Source organism: Antedon bifida, chromosome 8 (assembly GCF_963402885.1).
Source record: "Antedon bifida chromosome 8, ecAntBifi1.1, whole genome shotgun sequence".
Classification (NCBI taxonomy): domain Eukaryota; kingdom Metazoa; phylum Echinodermata; class Crinoidea; order Comatulida; family Antedonidae; genus Antedon; species Antedon bifida.
The window spans coordinates 2,819,522-2,838,076 of record NC_136233.1 but is presented as its reverse complement, the minus strand read 5'-3'; the positions used below and the strand labels follow the sequence as shown (position 1 = coordinate 2,838,076).

General features: G+C 34.5%; 6 protein-coding genes across 7 annotated transcripts in view; 3 read left to right on the top strand and 3 right to left on the bottom strand.

Annotated features, from left to right (window-relative positions):
- Positions 1-40: 40 nt before the first annotated feature.
- LOC144850140 (tubulin polymerization-promoting protein family member 2-like) overlaps positions 41-18,555 on the bottom strand; it is a 32,487-nt gene continuing 13,972 nt past the window's right edge. The window contains exon 5 of the transcript XR_013614052.1: positions 41-63. The gene's annotated coding sequence lies outside the window, so the exon portion shown is untranslated. The remainder of the gene's footprint in view (positions 64-18,555) is intronic.
- LOC144850356 (beta-1,3-galactosyltransferase 1-like) lies at positions 1,362-2,499 on the bottom strand. The gene has a single exon (XM_078707629.1). It carries the CDS (start codon positions 2,394-2,396, stop codon positions 1,362-1,364), a length of 1,035 nt encoding a protein of 344 aa, XP_078563755.1. The 5' UTR covers positions 2,397-2,499.
- Positions 3,136-4,505, top strand: LOC144849586 (small integral membrane protein 13-like). The gene is made up of 2 exons (XM_078706540.1): positions 3,136-3,253; positions 3,777-4,505. Exons 1-2 carry the CDS (start codon positions 3,181-3,183, stop codon positions 3,950-3,952), a joined length of 249 nt encoding a protein of 82 aa, XP_078562666.1. The 5' UTR covers positions 3,136-3,180; the 3' UTR covers positions 3,953-4,505.
- On the top strand, positions 4,604-6,722 carry LOC144849585 (small nuclear ribonucleoprotein Sm D1-like). The gene is made up of 4 exons (XM_078706539.1): positions 4,604-4,748; positions 5,264-5,340; positions 5,525-5,716; positions 6,003-6,722. The coding sequence occupies exons 1-4, from the start codon at positions 4,735-4,737 to the stop codon at positions 6,107-6,109; spliced, it is 390 nt and encodes a 129-aa protein (XP_078562665.1). The 5' UTR covers positions 4,604-4,734; the 3' UTR covers positions 6,110-6,722.
- On the bottom strand, positions 6,480-9,474 carry LOC144849584 (leukocyte receptor cluster member 1 homolog). Its single transcript, XM_078706538.1, has 7 exons — positions 9,414-9,474; positions 9,055-9,119; positions 8,704-8,803; positions 8,212-8,373; positions 7,592-7,779; positions 7,347-7,498; positions 6,480-7,255 (listed from the first exon to the last, which is right to left on the bottom strand). The coding sequence occupies exons 2-7, from the start codon at positions 9,075-9,077 to the stop codon at positions 6,825-6,827; spliced, it is 1,056 nt and encodes a 351-aa protein (XP_078562664.1). The 5' UTR covers positions 9,078-9,119; positions 9,414-9,474; the 3' UTR covers positions 6,480-6,824.
- On the top strand, positions 9,808-18,452 carry LOC144850131 (centrosomal protein of 72 kDa-like). 2 transcript variants are annotated; one of them, XM_078707336.1, is made up of 14 exons: positions 9,808-9,874; positions 10,536-10,701; positions 11,193-11,347; positions 11,548-11,609; positions 11,904-12,012; positions 12,382-12,510; positions 12,797-13,039; positions 13,434-13,607; positions 13,924-14,240; positions 14,616-14,742; positions 15,320-15,531; positions 15,638-15,770; positions 16,303-16,417; positions 17,014-18,452. In XM_078707336.1, exons 1-14 carry the CDS (start codon positions 9,811-9,813, stop codon positions 17,222-17,224), a joined length of 2,217 nt encoding a protein of 738 aa, XP_078563462.1. In that variant the 5' UTR covers positions 9,808-9,810; the 3' UTR covers positions 17,225-18,452. The 2 variants fall into 2 exon arrangements, with proteins under 2 accessions (XP_078563462.1, XP_078563461.1); XM_078707335.1 differs by having other exon boundaries at positions 14,598-14,742.

Below are 18,555 nucleotides of genomic sequence, written 5' to 3'. Positions count from 1 at the left end.
ACAAAGTCGCAAGGATTGGACCATGGAGCTATAATTTATAGCTCCATGATTGGACAATTCTCACTGCTGAGTAGGAAAGCATTGACATTTTAATTTAGTGTATAAAGAACTATTTTAGTAGTATAGTTTTTCCTTTCTGGGAATTCGCATTCATTTCGGCATAATTTACATACATTGCACAAAGTTTATTGTAAAGAATATCTCGACACAATTCTAACCAGGTTTTAACAAATTAATGAAAACCGAAATTAGCTCGACTGCTGTTTCCTACCAGCAAAGAATAAGATGTAATTAATCCAAAGATGCAAAAAATATATAATAATAAACAACTCTAACTTATGCTACATTTGCACATTGTAGAATTACTAAATTTATTTTTAAAAAGTAATAAGAAAAGCTTTTATTGTGGCCATGTATATCAATGAATTAGTTAGAGTAATATTAATATACCGCTTACACACAAAAATATGTAAAAAAAAAATATTCAAAAATTGATATGAATAGCCTGAAGAACCAAAATTATAATCCAGAATAAACGCGTCATGTTTGAATCTGGTTAGTTACCTATGGAACGCCATCAATGCCTCCGGCAGCGAACTTCAATTCTATTCGGCTCTTTTAGCAATTGGCGCTCCATATTTACCGGCTACATGACGTCATATTCAGTGGAGCCAATTATTATGCTTACAAAGTTTATATTGTTATCAGTAGTATTATGGCACCCTTTAGATTATTATTATAGTTTGGAACGTATATAATAAAGAGTGTTGCCCGAAAGCTCTGCTATTCTTTCTGGCTGTTTTACTTCGATTTAGCTTTCTCTTATTGTATTTTGTATCGCCATTGAAATCCAGCCACTTAATGAAGTGTTCCACATTTTGCAGAAATATCACAAGACGCCATCTATCGTTCTGTTAATATTCAAAGTGAATGAACAGAAGTAGGCCTAGATGTGGAAGTTTTAAATCATATATTTTAGGCCTCAACAGGTTTTAGTTCCCGTCCGGTAAAATTGGCCATTGCTAACCATTTCATAATCTGTATTTTTTAGTTGCGTTAGAGGAAAATGACCAATGACGTAAAGTAATAATTCATAAAGTGAATTAATTAGGTATAGAATCACAACAGTTTGGGGGCGCTACTATATTATACATAGTGTGTCTTTAACAACAACAACAACATCGAGAGAGAAAAAGAGTACAGTAACTCCGATCTCAGCACTGCGAACGTGCATCAGGCAGTGTGTTTTGCAAGTATGACGTCATGAGCTCAGGCATGCATCATGAATATGAACGCCCTCTATAGTTTCTGCCTTAACCTAATAGGAAAAAAATAATGCGCACGGCTCGCCTTCTAACTGTCTATTTGCAACTCTCTTTCCTTTTAACTTTCATTTCTGTCCATATTTGAACAAAGTTTGGTGAAGTGTGCGAGGTAAACAACTTCTGGTAGGCACAATGCGAATACTTAACTTGATAATTGTGGAATTTTGAATTTCCTTCTGGCTTAACGCCTAACTTTTCCCAAATAGTTCCAGCAAAGACATCTTCCAGATGTAAATAGGAAATTTCGGACGACACTTTGTACATTCTAGATACTAGATCACGTGACATTATATAGCCTGTACCCGATAAAAATGGCGGGTATATATTTTTAGAAAAAATCTGTTTTGGCATATACCATTTGCTTCTAACATTTCTGATTGGCTTAGTTTTCATATAGCAGCCAACAGCGTAATTCTTCTTTTTAGTTTTTCCCGCCAAAAACTGTACAATATTTAAGTAGTGGACAAACATATCATCGTCTGTTTTCATGACGTAATTAGCGTCAGGGCAAAATTGTGTTGACCATTTCAACGTTTGAATTGTCTTTAGCGTGAGGTTTTTATAAGTGTCGTCAAAATCTCCAATTATGATGTCATTATATTCCTTGTTTTCTTCCTCAACTTCGTATTGCAAATCATGATCGTGCACTCGACCGAGGAGAAATATTGTAACAATGTGTCTATCATCCACAACGTTAACAGATCCCCATGATTTCCGAATCAGTTTCCGATTCTCAAAGTGTTCATGCGTAGAAAAAACAACAACAAGTAGGAACACAGTACTATTCGAAGTTGTACATGCCTGGTCGTTGTTTAAAGAAAATGAATAATTACTACGCGGATCTACATTGAATGCTTGTTCTGTAGTCTTGGGAGCTTCCATTGGTATCGAAACGTCATCGTTTGGTAAATCCTTATTAGGTGGTAAGTTCCGGTATTGCAATTGCAGAAGTTTCTTCATTTCTTCAATTTCTGCTTTTTCAGTTGCCATAAACATCATAACGTAGAAATAAAACAAGAAATTTACAAAAGCAACTGTCGCTATGAGTAAAAGATTTCGATATAGATCCATTCCGACCAAGTATGGCACGTCAATGTAAAATTAAATGATAAACAATATTTAAACCGGCGTGTTATGCAATATTAATGAAATTTAGAAAAATAACAACATCCATCTTGCGTTAGGATCGGACACACCTGGTTGGTTTCATATAACACTTTATTGAAAAGCGCCACCCTGATCGAATTTTAATAATCGTGTATCAATACTTGAGTGAATTGATGAACGAAGAGGTCGCAATCATGTAAGTTTGTTATTCAACAGCTGAGCACTCTCTCTGATTTTGTACGTAATAGTGAAAATCTGCCGCATTCAAAATATCGATCGATCAACAGCTACAGTAGGCCTACCATTTTGAGTATTGTGTTATTGTGTAAACATGTTATTTTATCGATAATTTAAAATGATTGTTTTAACTAGGTGTGATTTATAACGAGTGCGCATGCGTGTGTGAAGAGCTATAGTCATGAGGTAGGCCTACCTCCATGAGCTCGTATCGTATGATCATATAGATAGTTTATCGATCTAAAATTAGCAAGTAAATGTGCGAGAACACTCTGAAATATTGTTTTATTATTTTCCTTGAAAGTAGTGCATTAGTAGGCCAACAAATAGAAACTTTTTAAAGTTTATTGCGTCCGGTGTGCAAAAAGGCGCGAAAGAGTTTTTCTTACAGCTCAGACTGAGAAGGATCGAAAGAGTATGCGCAATTACGTTATCAACAACCCCCTCTATAGATAGCTAAAGAGGAAAAAAAACATTGACGATGTAAAAAACAAAGGAAAATGTTCCAAAAATGAAGGATGTTTTGCTAGCAGCTGTGTCAATTTGGACAGCTCTAGCTGTTGTACTGTTATTTATTGCATTTGGTAGGTATCATAATAATGTATTAAACAAAGTCAAGCCTAGAATAGTAGAATAGTAGAACAGTTTAGCTAGGCTCAGGCAGACTTCTAGCCGATAGACTAGCACTGGGCCTAACTAGGCCTAGAGACTATAATACTGCCGCCAACTATAGCCTACCTTATCTAGGCTAGTAGGCCTAGCTGGCCTCCTAGCTGTGTAGTGTTATATTCGATACTTTTTAAGACTACTACGTAGGTCCTCAGTTGGAGTAAAGTATAATCATATCCTGGTAAGGTACATATTATAAATTAATAAAAGTACAGTTCAGTAGTAGTAGTAGTAGTAGTACTATACGTAACTATAGTAGGTCCATCGTTAGTAAGTGAAGTCTGGTTTAAAAATAAAATACTTGGGTTGCACCTTATTCTTTACTCCATGGTTGCACGCACAGATTTATTTTTATGTAAAAACTATGCTTTCATTAACAGACATCTAACAACAAATTTTATACATCATAAGTAAGAAAATTAGTTGTGTTTTTTGCAGGATGGTATGTTGTATGGAAAGCATTTCTTTCACGTTTTAAACTTGTTCGTGAGTTATTTGGATTAGGAAATGATAAGACAAAAGGTGGCAGCACACAAGAGCAGCAGCCGATTACGACGACAGCATCCACAAGAAGAAAGAGACTACATCAACAACAGCACGAACTAAACTCATGACCTCAGCTTAAAATACAGTATTTCTTTTAATTGAGAAAAAACAGTGGAAATGCTAACAGTTAGAGTTAGACATATATCCAGGAATTGTTACTGATTATGATGAGGCAGAAAATGTACATTTTCATTGTATTATGAGAATAGATCAGAGAGTTGTAATTGACGATGGAATGCTAGCAGTTGACTTTAATAGCATATCTAAGAATGGTTACTTAACTGTAGTACTCACCGTGTTTGATGAAGCTAAAAAAGAAGACATTTTATGAGCATTCAAGTACATCTGGCCTTCTAAAAAAAATAGTATTACAAACATGAATTTAGGCGTGAATATTTCCATGTATAAGAACTTGCAAAAATGTAGAAAAAAAACTGTCAGTATAATTTAAGTACAGTATTCTAAAAAATTGAATTGGAATTTTTATAAGATGAAATTACAAATTTGAGGGTGGGTGAAGAATTTAATTTTTAAAATAATTATATGCAATAAAAAATCAACAATAAAGCAAATATTTAGTGTATGTGCATTTCTTCTATCAAGTATGCAAGTTAAGTTTTGTTTAACATACAAAATAGATATATATACGATAAATATATTAACGTATAAACTGTAATAAATACATTAATAATTTACAGGATGAGCACTTGACTTAGTTTTCTGTTTAAAAACATGTAGCACGCCCTCAACAACATCGTTGTGGCGACGCTTACGGCGCCATATTTCGGAATAGCGGTAGCGTTGTTCACACAATTTTTTAGGGGATAACAATAAGTTATCTTCATTCATCATGAAACTCGTGAGGTAAACACACAATTTTTTGATATATTACTATTTTATAAGTATTTAGTTACAATTCTATATTAACATTTTTGACAATAGTTGGCTAATTCTTATACTTTAAGGGCATGCTTAGCTACCTTGGCAATGGTATTGTTTACTAGGCCTAGATAGTTTAGTCCCACTGCAATCATGTTCCTAGAGCCTGTCTAATCTCTCAATGTATTGGGCCTAGGCGAGTTTCAGTATTGTACCTATAGTTTTTATCAGTTTAACTCATGATCATTGGACATGTTCGCTAGGCCTAGTAGTAGTACAATCAATAGGCTATACCCACCACACGCTTGTTTCAGTTAAACGTTTTTTTATTTAATGGTAATTAATGGTTTTTGTATAGGCCTAGCCTACTACTAGCAGAGGAAAGTGTAAAAAAAGTAGACTAGCCTAGTAGTAGGCTAGCTTTCTTTCACTACCTATCTTGACCAGTAGGCCTATATAGCCTCTAGCTAACAAGTCTGACATTTGTTATTTATTCACAGATTTTTAATGAAGCTTAGTCATGAGACGGTGACAGTGGAGTTAAAAAATGGAACTCAAGTTCACGGAACAATAACCGGTGAATACATTATTAATTATTACTTAATTAATATATAGGCCTATCTTTTTTACGTTTTTTTTTTTAAATCACACATTCATTGTCAACATAAACAACAAATTTATCAAATTTTTTTTTTTTAAAGTTTAGATCAAAATAAGGTTGTTTCCTTTTGATAGAAATTATAATGTTCTTTCTTTTCTAGGTGTCGATGTAGCAATGAACACACATCTAAAATCTGTAAAAATGACCGTTAAAGGCAGAGAACCAGTCCAGTTAGACACATTAGTTGTTAGGGGCAACAACATACGATACTTCATATTACCCGACAGTTTACCGTTAGATACGTTACTAGTGGACGATACGCCAAAAGCCAGAGCGAAGAAAAAGGAAGCAGGTACGTTAGTCTATGTTATAAAAAATTAGTTCCGTTATATATCTGCATTTATACTAATAGATAACTATATCAAATCGAATGTTATTTGCAATATAAGGTAAACATTCTAATGGAATAAAGCAACTTTTTTTTCTTTGAAATTCAGTTTGTTTTTCTCCCATCTTTGTTTTTATTTTCAGTGATTTGGGACAATATGTATATTGTTAAAAGCGCTATATAAATTTGAAAACATTAACATTATGAAGGATGATTAAAATCGGTATCATTTTTGTTTTGCTTTTTTCAGCTGTCGGCCGAGGCAGAGGTCGAGGAAGTAGGGGTAGAGGTGGCGGACGGGGAGGTGGACGAGGACGCGGAAGAGGTGGTGGAGGAGGCGGCGGCGGGCGCCGATAGAATATGGTAGAATGACAAATAAAAGACTTTGTGGGTGGGGATTGGTACCTTGTTATGTGGACCTCAAATTTTGTCAAAAACTGGAAAAGGAATGTTTTTGGCGTAGAAAGAAGCACTAACATAGAGGCATGTACATTTGATTTCAGAAGATATTTTGTACATTTACAGTCCTATTCATGTGTATACGCTATGAAAGATTTAAAAAAAAAGTAAAATGATGCATAAAGCAGATGGGGACAGGTGTGTGACCGGATGAGGTAACGCCCAAGGGGTCGAGGTGTACATTTTTATACTACAGTATAGTATGTGTCCACATCATTCTACAAGCCACACAGATATTGAAATAAAATTTGATTTTACAGAAATGCCCTTTTGTGTATAGTATTTAATCATGGTTAGTAGCTCAAACCGCTCTACTGGCTAGCAAAACAAATTAGTACCAAGGTCAGGTACCTGTACCAGGCTACTACTAGACTGCGTTAAGTTGTCGAATTAGTGTGTCTAATCATTTTTTTAGTACAATACACCTCTTTCTGGGTCGTCGGGAAGAAATGACATTCCAACCAGTGAGGCTTTGTTGATTGAGAATAAAATTTGTAAAGTAACCTTTTAACTGTTGGTTTTGTTAATTAGTTGTGTACCTATGGTTGCCATCACAGTAAATATTTTGTATTTATTGAATGATAACTTATAACAAATTATAAAAATAATAATTTTATATATGAAAGTCATTTCGGTAACGTTTTTTCCTTGCCAATTCAGGGTGAAACTGCGAGTTGTACCGCCCTCGTGTTGTTTCAACTGTTTCGGGAACACTCATTGCAGGCTGATGCGATTCTTCTTTTTTGCCAGATAGTAATCGTTCCGTCTTCGCCTTTTCCGCAGCCTCTCGTTGCAATCTTTCTGCTCGTAGCCTCTCGATGGCAGCATTGCTTATGTTGCGCTCTTTTTCTTCATCACCGCTAGAATGTTCACTATCAGAGCTAGATGAGGATTGATGTTTGTTTTTTTTCTTGTGTTTCTTTTTGTGCTTAGATTTATTTTTCTTTTGTTTTTTTCTACTATCTGAACCTTCCCTATGTTTTTTGTGTTTCTTTTCTTTCCTGTGTACTTCTCTTTCTTTTAAACTACTGGCAGATGGTTGTTCTACCTAATAAAGAAAAATAAAATTGGGGTAAAAAAAATGAGAATTCTAGTTTTGGGAAGTTGACTGTACTACGAATTCTGTATAACAAACTTGCCTTGCGTACAAAATCCACAGTACTTCGAGCGACGAATGGTTTCAGCTGATCTACTGCCCTCTTTTGTCTTCCATCTGTCTTTTTTCCGAGATATCGGTTCATATCTTCCATAGGATCAAGCAATTTTTTCCGCTTTACGTCTATTGTACTGCTTAAAAAATAATAAAAGGTAGAAATTCTACATACAAAACTGATTTGATCGAGAACTTTGAATGTATATAAAAAAAAACAATAAAATAACCTTGTTTTTGATGGCTCATCTGCACTTGATTTCCGCGTATTATCATCTTTCATATACCACGGCTTTACAGTCTGAGTTTCCGCTGCACTTTGACCTAAGTACGTCAGTAACCCTATCTTTTTCTCATAGTTGATTTTTTCTGCCTCTTTTTCTGCTTCATGTTCAGCATTCACTCCTCCGATTTTTTTCTATAAATTTTAAATGTATAAGTACTATAACATTTCCAAACACCATATATCCTCTGGTATAATCCCACCCCACTACAACACGAAATTGGGCCAACTTTTGGGGGGTTCTACACCCAGGGAAACCCTGGTTCAGGAAAAAAATGATTGGTAAGCATCAGAATTGGCTAGAGAGAGGCCTACATCCAAACCAAAAGTCAATACTGGGACTATACCCGGGGATATGCCTGTTTGTGAAATCAGACATAAAGTAAGGGGTGGGATTATACACGAGGATATACGATACTTATATGATTTGTATTTAAAAACACATTGTAACTGATCGTAACCAAATGACACTAACATAAGTATATACTGTACTGTTATACAAAACCTTTAATTACAAACATTGTTGCTACAACTCTATGATTGCAATATTCATTCAAGCAAGCTTACCCCTTCTTGAATATCTTTAAAGAAGTTGATGTGTCCTTTTGGTTGGTCTTCGATTGCAACAACTGCAAGTTCTTCATCATCTGCACGATTGGAAAGTTTTTCTGTCGTGTCGTACCGTTTTCTTGCTTTTTCACGCAATCTTGTTGTCCTTGCTTCTTGCTCCTAAAAGAGAATGTTCGGAAAATTGTATGGTTGCTTAAACAAAAAATATTATATTGGTGGCTTTAATGTGAGACCTGTATAAAGCTCTGTCTACACTATCAAACTTTATGTGACAAAAACATGTGATGTGACCATATATGGACATGATGTCATATCACTACCATATTTTGGGCATATCACTATCATATTTGGGAACATCACACTTTTTTTGTCAAACTAGTTTGATAGTGTAGACAGAGCTTAATAGAAATTCTTGTAAAGGTAGCTTATAAATAAAAATAATACAAAGGTCCTGAAGATACAGTGAGGTATGGCCCATGGTATACTCACAGCTAGGGCAACTCTTGCTTGTCTTTGCTTCTCCTCCTCGGCTGCCTTGGCTTCATCCCTCCTAACTCTCTCAATATTCTCCTTTTTCAGAACATGCCAGCTGTCAAAATAAATTAATAACAATGCTTGTATATATTAATATTATAGTAAAATAAATAATAATAGTAGTAAATGAATAGTACAGACATACTGTAGTCGATCAAGAATTGATCTCCAGGCCTTCTATACCCATCAATTGCAGCCAAGTCTCTTTTTCAATGGTGAGTTGATGACAGGTAGGTAGGCATATTCATAACATTGACATTACACTGACTGGCGTTATATATAATAATAGTATTAGACTGGCATTACCTCTTTTTTGGTAGAATATTCATTTTCTAAGATTTTATTGCATCAAACACCACAACAAATGAAAACTGCAGATGATATGAAAAAAATAAGCATTAATACACATGGATCAGTAGGCTTCTTCCTAATTAATACCTAGGCTAGGCCTACTTATCTCCATCCTAGTCTCCCGTTATAAGTAAGGGTGTAGTACTACAAACAGCTATATAGTCTAGCAGCCGGAGATAAGCTAGGCATAGCTTTTAATTAATCATAAAACGTCTAAACAATAAATGAATTTACGACAGAAACTCCATACTGTTAAACTTAGATATGAGTATAACACTAATCTGCAAACAGAAAATAAGAAAGTTAATACGTACCGTTTTATAAACGATTATAAAAGAAGAGAGCTGAAAATACACAACAATTTGTTTACAAACGTACACACTTATCGCAGGTTAAAGACACGGCGGCCGGTGGTTTAAGGTATGAACTCTGTCAAAATATTTTGAAAGGTCAGCAGGGAATCCCTGATTTATTGAGACGAATCTATTATTTGTAAATAATATTTTGTTGTAACAAAGTTACATGAATAATTAACTTATAAAAAAAGTACAAAAATATCAATATTATTATTCATATTGAGAGAATAACACATCAATTGACAATATAATTATTTAGCTTAAATAAAAATAAAGAAGCACTTAGAATAACATGATTTAAACTACCTCCATTGAAATGGTCGAGTCAACGTTTTTGTTGTTTCAACTTTGAAAAATGGCGGTCGAGGCAACGGAGAAGTGGGTGCGAGAAAGAGTCAAATTAAACTACGAACATCTTGGTAAATGTTGAATATTACACGAGTTATTATTGACAATAAGTCAATATAGTCTTTTGCTTTATTAACTTGTTTGTTTTTATGACCTTACCGGTTTTTTTCTTTCAAGTAAAAATGCTAGGCCCCTTTATTTTTTAGGCTAGGAAGATCTCATACGATCAATCGCGGCTAACTCAGCAGGTTCACGAATCACGTCACACAGACCAACTAGGCCTAGACCTTGATAGGAAGTGAGGCATACTAGTAGTACAATACATAGGTTAATGAAGCCCTCTAAACCTACCTAGCAACTAAAATCAATTAATGGCCTTAACATGTATGTTTGTATTTTTAAAAATTTATAACATAATAATTTAATTTAATTCAATATTATTTTATTATAAATTAATAATATTTTATATATTAATAATTATTAATAATAATAATATATTTGTTATATTTTATATTAATTAATATAAATGATTAATAAATATGATAGCATAGACTAGAGCATAATTTAATACAATACCTCAATACAATGAGCTATACTAATAGAGGCAAAGAGTATTACTCGTATAGAAATAGGCTGCCTCCTCTCATAGTTTTTATGTGCGAGTTGTATGTTCGTTTAAAAATGTTGAGTGTTGTTGCATTCGTTTTTAACAATAAAATGTTGTTGTTTTAGGTGACGTTCGCTCTTTGTCTCTTCCTGGAAGCTATCATGAGAAGATTACTGTCCTGGGTACTGCATTGCAGAGCTTTGAAAGGCTGAAGAACTTAGACTTATCAAGAAATTCACTGACAAGCTTAGAAGGCCTAGACCATCTGAGTGTGCTTGAATCTCTCAACCTGTATCCTTTGCAGAGATGATGCTAGACAGTCTATGTCCAGTAATTATTAATGTTAACCCTTGATTACTTTATTTCTTTTATATAGTTGTTGTTTCTTTCTTATTGAATTATTAACATATTACTGGCAAAAGGTATACTAATTGTGAGTGAGTGGGTGGCCGAGTGGTTAAGACAGTGGAACCGTAATTACGTAGCCATAACATCAGCAAGGATTCGAGGCTCACTTGCTCCATGGTTCTTGTGGTAGAACGAGTTTTCTCGGATAAGTGACTATAACCGTAGGTCCAGTGACATCTAGCTCATGTACACTTTAAAGAACCTAGTACATCTTTCGAGACAAGTAGGGGGTTACCCAGGTGTACTAGTACACACACAGCCACTGATCATAACTGGGCCCTCTGGGAGACCAGTCTTTGACTGAAGAGGTTGCCCGGTATAAAAAAATAACAAATTAAAAAATGCAAACTTTTTCTTTAATTAGTGACCTGTAGATATTATAATAACATTCCAAGCTTACAAGGTCTGTTTTTACTTCGTCACAATAATCGTCTGCAAGAGTTGGATCTTAGACTGAATCCAGTCACCAAGAATGAACCAGATTACAGACTGTTTGTTGTGCACATGTTACCGAACCTCCGCAAGCTAGGTAAAAAAAACGTTTCATTCCGAAATTTGACGTGCTAAATTAAAATATATATTTCAGAAATTATTAGTAGTTATTTTGTTCTGGTGAAACCAGCTTATTTGTCTTTTCCGGTCTTTGCATCTTTTATTTAATACTTTGAATTAATCTATAATAACTTAACGAATGAATGAATAATATAATAAATTATTTTTTGTTACCAGATGATCGTTCTGTGCGAGATAGTGAAAGGAAAGCTGCTTTGCTTCACTTTAATTCAGAACAGGTAAACACCACTCAATACAATACTGTATGTTAAGCTCTGTCTACATTATAAAACAATTTTGACAAAAAAGTGTGATGTGCCCAAATATGGTAGTGATATGCTTAAATATGGTAGTGATATGACATCATTGTGTCCATATATGGCTACATCACATTTTTTGTCACATAAAGTTTGATAGTGTAGACAGAGCTATTTATACCATGCAGTACTAGTTTTGGAGTGTAAGAGGCGAGAAAAAGCAAAGTAAAGTGCTTGTTGACGCTTAAAATAATTATTTGTTTTGAATTATTTTAGGCAAATGAGCTTACAGAACATTTTCGGGAAGACAACGTAAGAACAAAAACAGAAAGAGTTCAGCAACCGAGAGCCGAGTATATACGAGGGATGAGCAAGAAAACATCAGGTAAATGTTTACCAGTAAACTTGTCAATGAACATATGTGACTTTAGACTTTCTGAGCTCTAGAGTGTTAAGCTCTGTCTACACTATGATGTGCCCATATATGGACATGATGATGTCATATCACTACCATATCTGGGCATATCACTACCATATTTGAACACATCACACTTTTTTGTCACATAAAGTTTGATAGTGTAGACAGAGCTTAACACTCTAGAGCTCAGTAAGTTTAAAGTCACAAATGTTTCTAATGCCTTAAGTTGTTAGCCCCAAAATCTCTAGGAGCTTATTCCTTACTTAAAACTGATTATCATCCTACCTTTTTCTCAGAAGAAGGAGATATTTCTCTTATATAACATTACATTTTCAGTTGTAGAGGATGATGATTCAGAGTTGTTGGACCTGATCGCCAGAACTGGTGGTGATCTCCGACAAGCGAGACATCTGTCTGGATCTTCTGCTGTAGCGCCATCAATCGAGCACCATGAACGAAATCCAGGTAATCCATTTTATTTATTAATCTACCCCAAAAAAACACTGCTTCAAATGAATGTTAAAAAAAAAAATATATGGGTGGTGAACTTAAGTTGTGACCCCAGTTTCAGTGTAAAAATAACATGCTACAGAGTAGACTAAAATGTATGTTTAAAAAAGAGTCTGTAATTCCTATGTCATGCACATATTTGGTCTTGTTATTTGGAGTTCCTGGTTTTTGAAAATGTTTACTTTTATATAGATTATATATAAAGTATAGTTTCTCATTTATACAATTTCTTTCTCACAAGGTATTCAATTTAGCAAAGACACGCATGCACCTATAGATGATCAGAACTTCTCCAGCTATGGCACATACGTCGGGTCACCACCTGCTCCGTCACGCCTTGTGCCTGCTGTGGCTACTGAATGTAGAGACTTGCATGACAGGGAGTCCTACAATAGGGAAGGGTTGTATGGTGGTTATGAAGATGTAGAGCATCGTAGAGAGATAGAAAGAGACAGCCATCTGTACTCAAAACATCCCATCCAAGGTATTTTTTTACATATTAGAAAACATTTTTCAAGTAAAATATGAACCTGGCAAACCTTTTTGTGACAAAAAAATGTTAGGTGCCCATATATGGACATGATGATGTCATATCAGTGCCATAATTATTTTGGCATATCACTACCATATTTGCACACATCACACTTTTTTTGTCGAACTAGTTTGATAGTGTAGACAGAGCTTTAGGTGAGTATCACACCATTAGCCCAATAGAGCCACATGGACTGACTTAACAATTAGTTTTACCTCTGCTCTGCTTGTTTCAACACACTATTGTACAACTGATACTGGAGTCTAAGTAATTTTGTTAAAAATAATACTTTAGCAGTAATTTGGCAAAAAATAATACTGAAAACTCTTTTACAAAATCTTTTCAGGCACTACACAGGCAGTGAAGCCTCATAGTCCCAGTAGACAGCGTACCAGAGTGCAGTTTCAAGATGACGTTGGGCCTAGAGAAACACAACTTGGCGATCCTAACCTTAAGTTTACAGATGAAACTGATGCTTACACGTCCTATAAAACTACTGGGCATTTTACCCCTAACCCTAGTAAGTTCAGCCGATTCTCGGTACTGTATCTATTTCTGAAGTATCAAAGGAATATTTGGTAATACAACATCACATGTGTTTCACATGTATCTAGTTGTAACCTAACCCTTAACCTGACCTTACATGATACAGCCACCACATGTGATATAAATGAGATGCTGTATTACCAAATATTCCTATGATACTTCGGAAATAGATAGTATATGGAGATACAGCACTGGGAATCGAGTTGTAAGTTTACATTTGTTTCGTTGTCACAGCCATTTATGTGCGTAATTGTTTTTTTTTTTTACTATATTTATCTTCTTTTATTTAGAATCCACTGACACCGATTCCAGGCATAATATTCCAAGGCCAAGGATGTTTGCAAGCAACCAGGACAAACAGACACACTTACAGCTATCAGAGATGTCTGATAGGTTACCAGATGACAGGGTAATGACATCACCACGTCACAGGCCCGTTGAGGGCAGGCTCTTAGACAAACAGAAACACTTACAGCTATCAGAGATATCTGATAGGATGTCAGATGAGAGGGTAATGACATCACCACGTCACAGGCCCGTGGAGGGCAGACTCTTAGCAGAGCAGCGTGATACCTACAAACCAGTTCCAATGCCGTCCAATGAGAATGTAAGACTGATGAGTTTATTGTGTTATTTTTTTCACTGTAATTCCATAATTGTCCTTCTTTGGGCAATGTCAATGAAAAGGTAGATTGAAATAAGATTTACTAAATTGATTGACAAAAAAAATGTGATGTGCCCATATATGGACATGATGATGTCATATCACTACCATATTTGTGCATATCACTTAGTATCATATTTGTGCATATCACTACCATATTTGTGCATATCAGTTATCACTACCATATTTGTGCATGTCGCTACCATATTTGTGCATGTCACTACCATATTTGGGGACATCACACTTTTTTTGTCAAACTAGTTTGATAGTGTAGACAGACCTTTATACTTTTACTAACAGAAAGAATTTTTACCACAGTCTTCGTCTTCGGAAAAAGAAAATTCAATCGATAGCGTATCAGATGAATTCCTCGTCAAGTTTCTGAATCTTGTTGACAGGTATTGGAATGGTTCCAAGTCGCTTCACAAGCATCACAAGTTTCAAGGTAAATTTAACATTGTTCATGTTCAGGGGCGTAGAGCTTGGGGCACATGACAGCTAAAATGACATTATTTTTTACAGAATATTAAAGATATATTGTCCCCCTAAACATTTTTTTTTTCTATTTTTTTTTTTAATATGCCATTTTAATGTCACATAATAGTTATGCACTTTGAACAAAAATTGGATCTAAACAAAATTTATTCACCTGAAAAAACTGTAATTTAAAGCAAAAAATGGTCAAATTGGCTGCCAGCCAATGGATTTTTGGTTGAATTTAACCATTTATTATGTTATTTTATAAGTGAAAATATTTTTTCCTACGGAATTGATTAACTTTATTAAAACTGCAAAATGGCCTATTCAAAGTCTGATTTAATTAATCTTCATTTTTCATGTTTTTGGGGAACAATACATCTTTAATGTAATGTTAATGCTCTCCTGTTAAAAAAAAAACTCCTTATTTTGTGGTTAAAATAGAAATATTTAACATAATATTTAACATATTTAGTACTCTGAAATCATTTTTCAATTTATTAACCTGTAAAACAGTTATTCATAAATAAATATTTTGTGGGCAGGTCAAGCCAGAACAATGCTGTCAAACTTTGTGTCGGATGTCACGGCAGACAGCCAACATAAAGCCGACATGTACCAAAAAGATTTTGCTAAATTTGCTCAAGAGAATGTCGGCCTACGAGGGCAGCTCACAAACACTGTGAAGGAAAACTCGCAGAATCAAATCAATCATGAAGGCCTGCAGAACGCTCTACAGTTGGCGCAGGAAGATGTGGTAAAAATACTTAACTTTCGTTTTTATTGGGTTCAAATCTGTTGTGCCAACGTAGAAAAACTTTCCAAGCATTCTAGTAACAAGTTTGTTTGATGATTTTCTTTAGGAAGTTTTAAAGGAAAAGTTAAACAAAACAAAAGAAGAAAACCAAGTCTTAAAAGGTCAAGTGTCATCAATAAGTATAGCACTACCAACAGTACAAGATTTAAAATCATCTGAATTACAAAACAAACATATAAGTAAGTGTGAACTTATGTATGGAAGGCAATAGCTGGCAAAAATACACATGACAAGGCTTAGTACAATGAGCTCCTAACAGCTCAATTAATATGGAACTTCGTTTACCTTACCCATATGGAAGGAAATAGGCGCCAAAAATACACATACCGAGGCTTAGTACAATGAGCTCATAACAGCTCAATTAATATGGGACTTATGTAACTTTACCCATATGGAAGGCAATCGCTGCCAAAAATACACATGCCGGGGCTTAGTACAATGAGCTCCTAACAGCTCAATTAATACAAGACTTTATCTTACCCATATGGAAGGCAATCGCTGCCAAAAATACACATGCCGAGGCTTGATACAATGAGCTCCTAACAGCTCAATTAATATGGGACTTTATCTTACCCATATGGAAGGCAATCGCTGCCAAAAATACATATGCCAAGGCTTAGTACAATGAGCTCATAACAGTACAATTAATATGGGACTTCGTTTATCTTACCCATATGGATCAATGTAAAATTTAAATGTTGATAATTTTAGGTGTATTAGAAGATGAAAATGAAAACTTACAGAGAGAAATAGACAAGATGAGGTTACAGCTAAAACACTACACACAACTACAAGAGCTTACCAACATGCTACAGGAAAGCCATAAGTTAGTATTATTCAAATGTATTCTAATTTATTCAAATTTGAAAAATAGAGAAAAGATGGAAAATAATCAATTTATCAAAACAATAAAATAGTATAGTAAGAAATGTTAGACCTCAAGAATTTTAGAATCTGGTTCAGTATTGAGAAAGTCTGTATGAACAATATATAACAATTTTCAGAAACTCCTGGTTTAGATAAATAAATGTGTTATGTCAAGTGATGGGTTTCTTTGAACTTTTTTTTTTTTTTTGCGATATTGAGGTTAAAGGTATATTGTCCCCCTAAAAAAAATAATCATTTTACATTTTTTTGTTGAATATGCCATTTTAATGTCACATAATAGTTATTCACTTTGACCAAAAACTGGATCAAAAAAAAAATTATTTTCCTGAAAAAAAATGTAATTTAAAGCAAAATATGCCTAAATTCTCTGTCAGACAGTGGTTTTTGGTTAAAATTAACCATTTCTTTTGTCTTTTTATAATTGAAATAATTATTTTTGTTGATTTTTTTTTCTACAGAAGTGAATAACTTTATTAAAACTGCAAAATGGCCTATTAAAAGTCTGATTTTATTAATCATTATTATTTTTTTTAGATCTTTAGTTACAACAAATGATCATTTACTTCAAGAACTTAATGAAACAAAAGATCGTCATAGCAACGAAGTAAAACAACTTCACTGGTCGTACAGTGAGCTTAAACGAACAATGGACATTATACCCAAGTATTCCACCTCACAAGGACCATCGTCCAGTAGTTTTATGAGTGACCCGTCCAGGCGTTACAATGGCGATGTTCTTACCTAATAATGTTTGGCGAATTGGTCATTTTCTCTTTTTGGCAGTATAATTGTTGCTTTGACCCATAGCCGTCGTGTTTATTTATATCATAAAGCTCTGTCTACACTATCAAACTTTATGTGACAAAAAAATGTGATGTGCCCATATTTAAGCATGTCACTACCATATTTAAGCATATCACTACCATATTTAAGCATATCACTACCATATATGGGCACATCACATTTTTTTTGTCACATACAGCTTAATAGTGTAGTTATATTTATAGCCTTATAAGGCCTCTTAGCCCACCTTTGTGTGTCCCTACTTAAAGACCATGTCAAAATGATTCTATATCATATTTTATATCTCAATAATGAAATCATCCATTCCAATGATGTAGGGTGCTTACATTGCAAAAGTGCATGTGACTTATTGACGCGATAATTTTAACCGACGGGTCATTACCTTAGTTAAACTAGGGGAAAAAAATAGACAATCAAAAAATAGGGTTACTTTTTTTTTTAGTAAAACTAAAAAACTGGCCTCTTGAGCTACTAGGGTCAGTGGCGTAATGGCTATGAGCGCGCACTGGCTAAATCCAGGGGCCCGGAGCTTATGGGGGTCCCTGAGCGGTGCCCAGAGGGGAAAAACGGGCATTAAAATATGTCAAAAAACGCCCGAGGCCTCCAGTATTGGAGGGCCACTAAGGGTTCCTAACCCAGGGGCCTCAGGCCTCTGCGTTACGCCACTGACTAGGATCTCTCTCTCCCTCCCGTATCGTATGTTTGTTTTATTTGTTTGAGGCAATATATAATAATACACCCTCCTCTAATTTTAATTTAAAAACCGTATTTTGTCCCAAGTCCCTTTACAAAAGGGCAAAATTTTTCTGTGTGTATGTCATATACAGTAGTAGAATTGTATTACTAACGATTGATGTGTGTCCTAATATGTTACTATATTTAATATATTTTTACGTGTAAATAATGCTAGCATGCGTTGTTTTATATTTTTACATTTTCAACATTCATTTTTATAGCCTTAATACACGCATTATATATAATTTAATCAATTATGAAGTATTTAAATAAATTGTGAACATACTGTACTTGTGTTATATTAAAAGCTATCGTCGATGGAAAAAAAGGAAAAAAACCGCACATGATAACAAATATGTAAATTATATTTCAATGTATTGAAGGCCGTCGTCGCCTAATTAATAAAGTAATGAATAAGAATTAATATTATTTAATTAACACTAATATGATTGTGTTTTGAAACTATAGAAATAGCCATACTGATTTACAGACATAAAGGGTCTTTCACACCTGTTCCGGTCCGCCGCCGGCAAATCA

Bases quoted from the DNA above. Each gene is read 5' to 3' on its own strand.
- LOC144850356 (XM_078707629.1), bottom strand. From the start codon at position 2,396: ATGGATCTATATCGAAATCTTTTACTCATAGCGACAGTTGCTTTTGTA.
- LOC144849586 (XM_078706540.1), top strand. From the start codon at position 3,181: ATGAAGGATGTTTTGCTAGCAGCTGTGTCAATTTGGACAGCTCTAGCT. The intron at 3,254-3,776 runs GTAGGTATCATA...TGTTTTTTGCAG, and splicing joins ACTGTTATTTATTGCATTTG to GATGGTATGTTGTATGGAAA.
- LOC144849585 (XM_078706539.1), top strand. The intron at 5,341-5,524 runs GTGAATACATTA...TTTCTTTTCTAG, and splicing joins AGTTCACGGAACAATAACCG to GTGTCGATGTAGCAATGAAC. The intron at 5,717-6,002 runs GTACGTTAGTCT...TGCTTTTTTCAG, and splicing joins AGCGAAGAAAAAGGAAGCAG to CTGTCGGCCGAGGCAGAGGT.
- LOC144849584 (XM_078706538.1), bottom strand. From the start codon at position 9,077: ATGAATATTCTACCAAAAAAGAG. The intron at 8,804-9,054 runs GTAATGCCAGTC...TTATTTTGACAG, and splicing joins AATATTCTACCAAAAAAGAG to CTGGCATGTTCTGAAAAAGG. The intron at 8,374-8,703 runs GTGAGTATACCA...ATTCTCTTTTAG, and splicing joins AAGCAAGAGTTGCCCTAGCT to GAGCAAGAAGCAAGGACAAC.
- LOC144850131 (XM_078707335.1), top strand. From the start codon at position 9,811: ATGGCGGTCGAGGCAACGGAGAAGTGGGTGCGAGAAAGAGTCAAATTA. The intron at 12,013-12,381 runs GTAAATGTTTAC...TTACATTTTCAG, and splicing joins GATGAGCAAGAAAACATCAG to TTGTAGAGGATGATGATTCA. The intron at 15,532-15,637 runs GTAAAAATACTT...GATTTTCTTTAG, and splicing joins AGTTGGCGCAGGAAGATGTG to GAAGTTTTAAAGGAAAAGTT.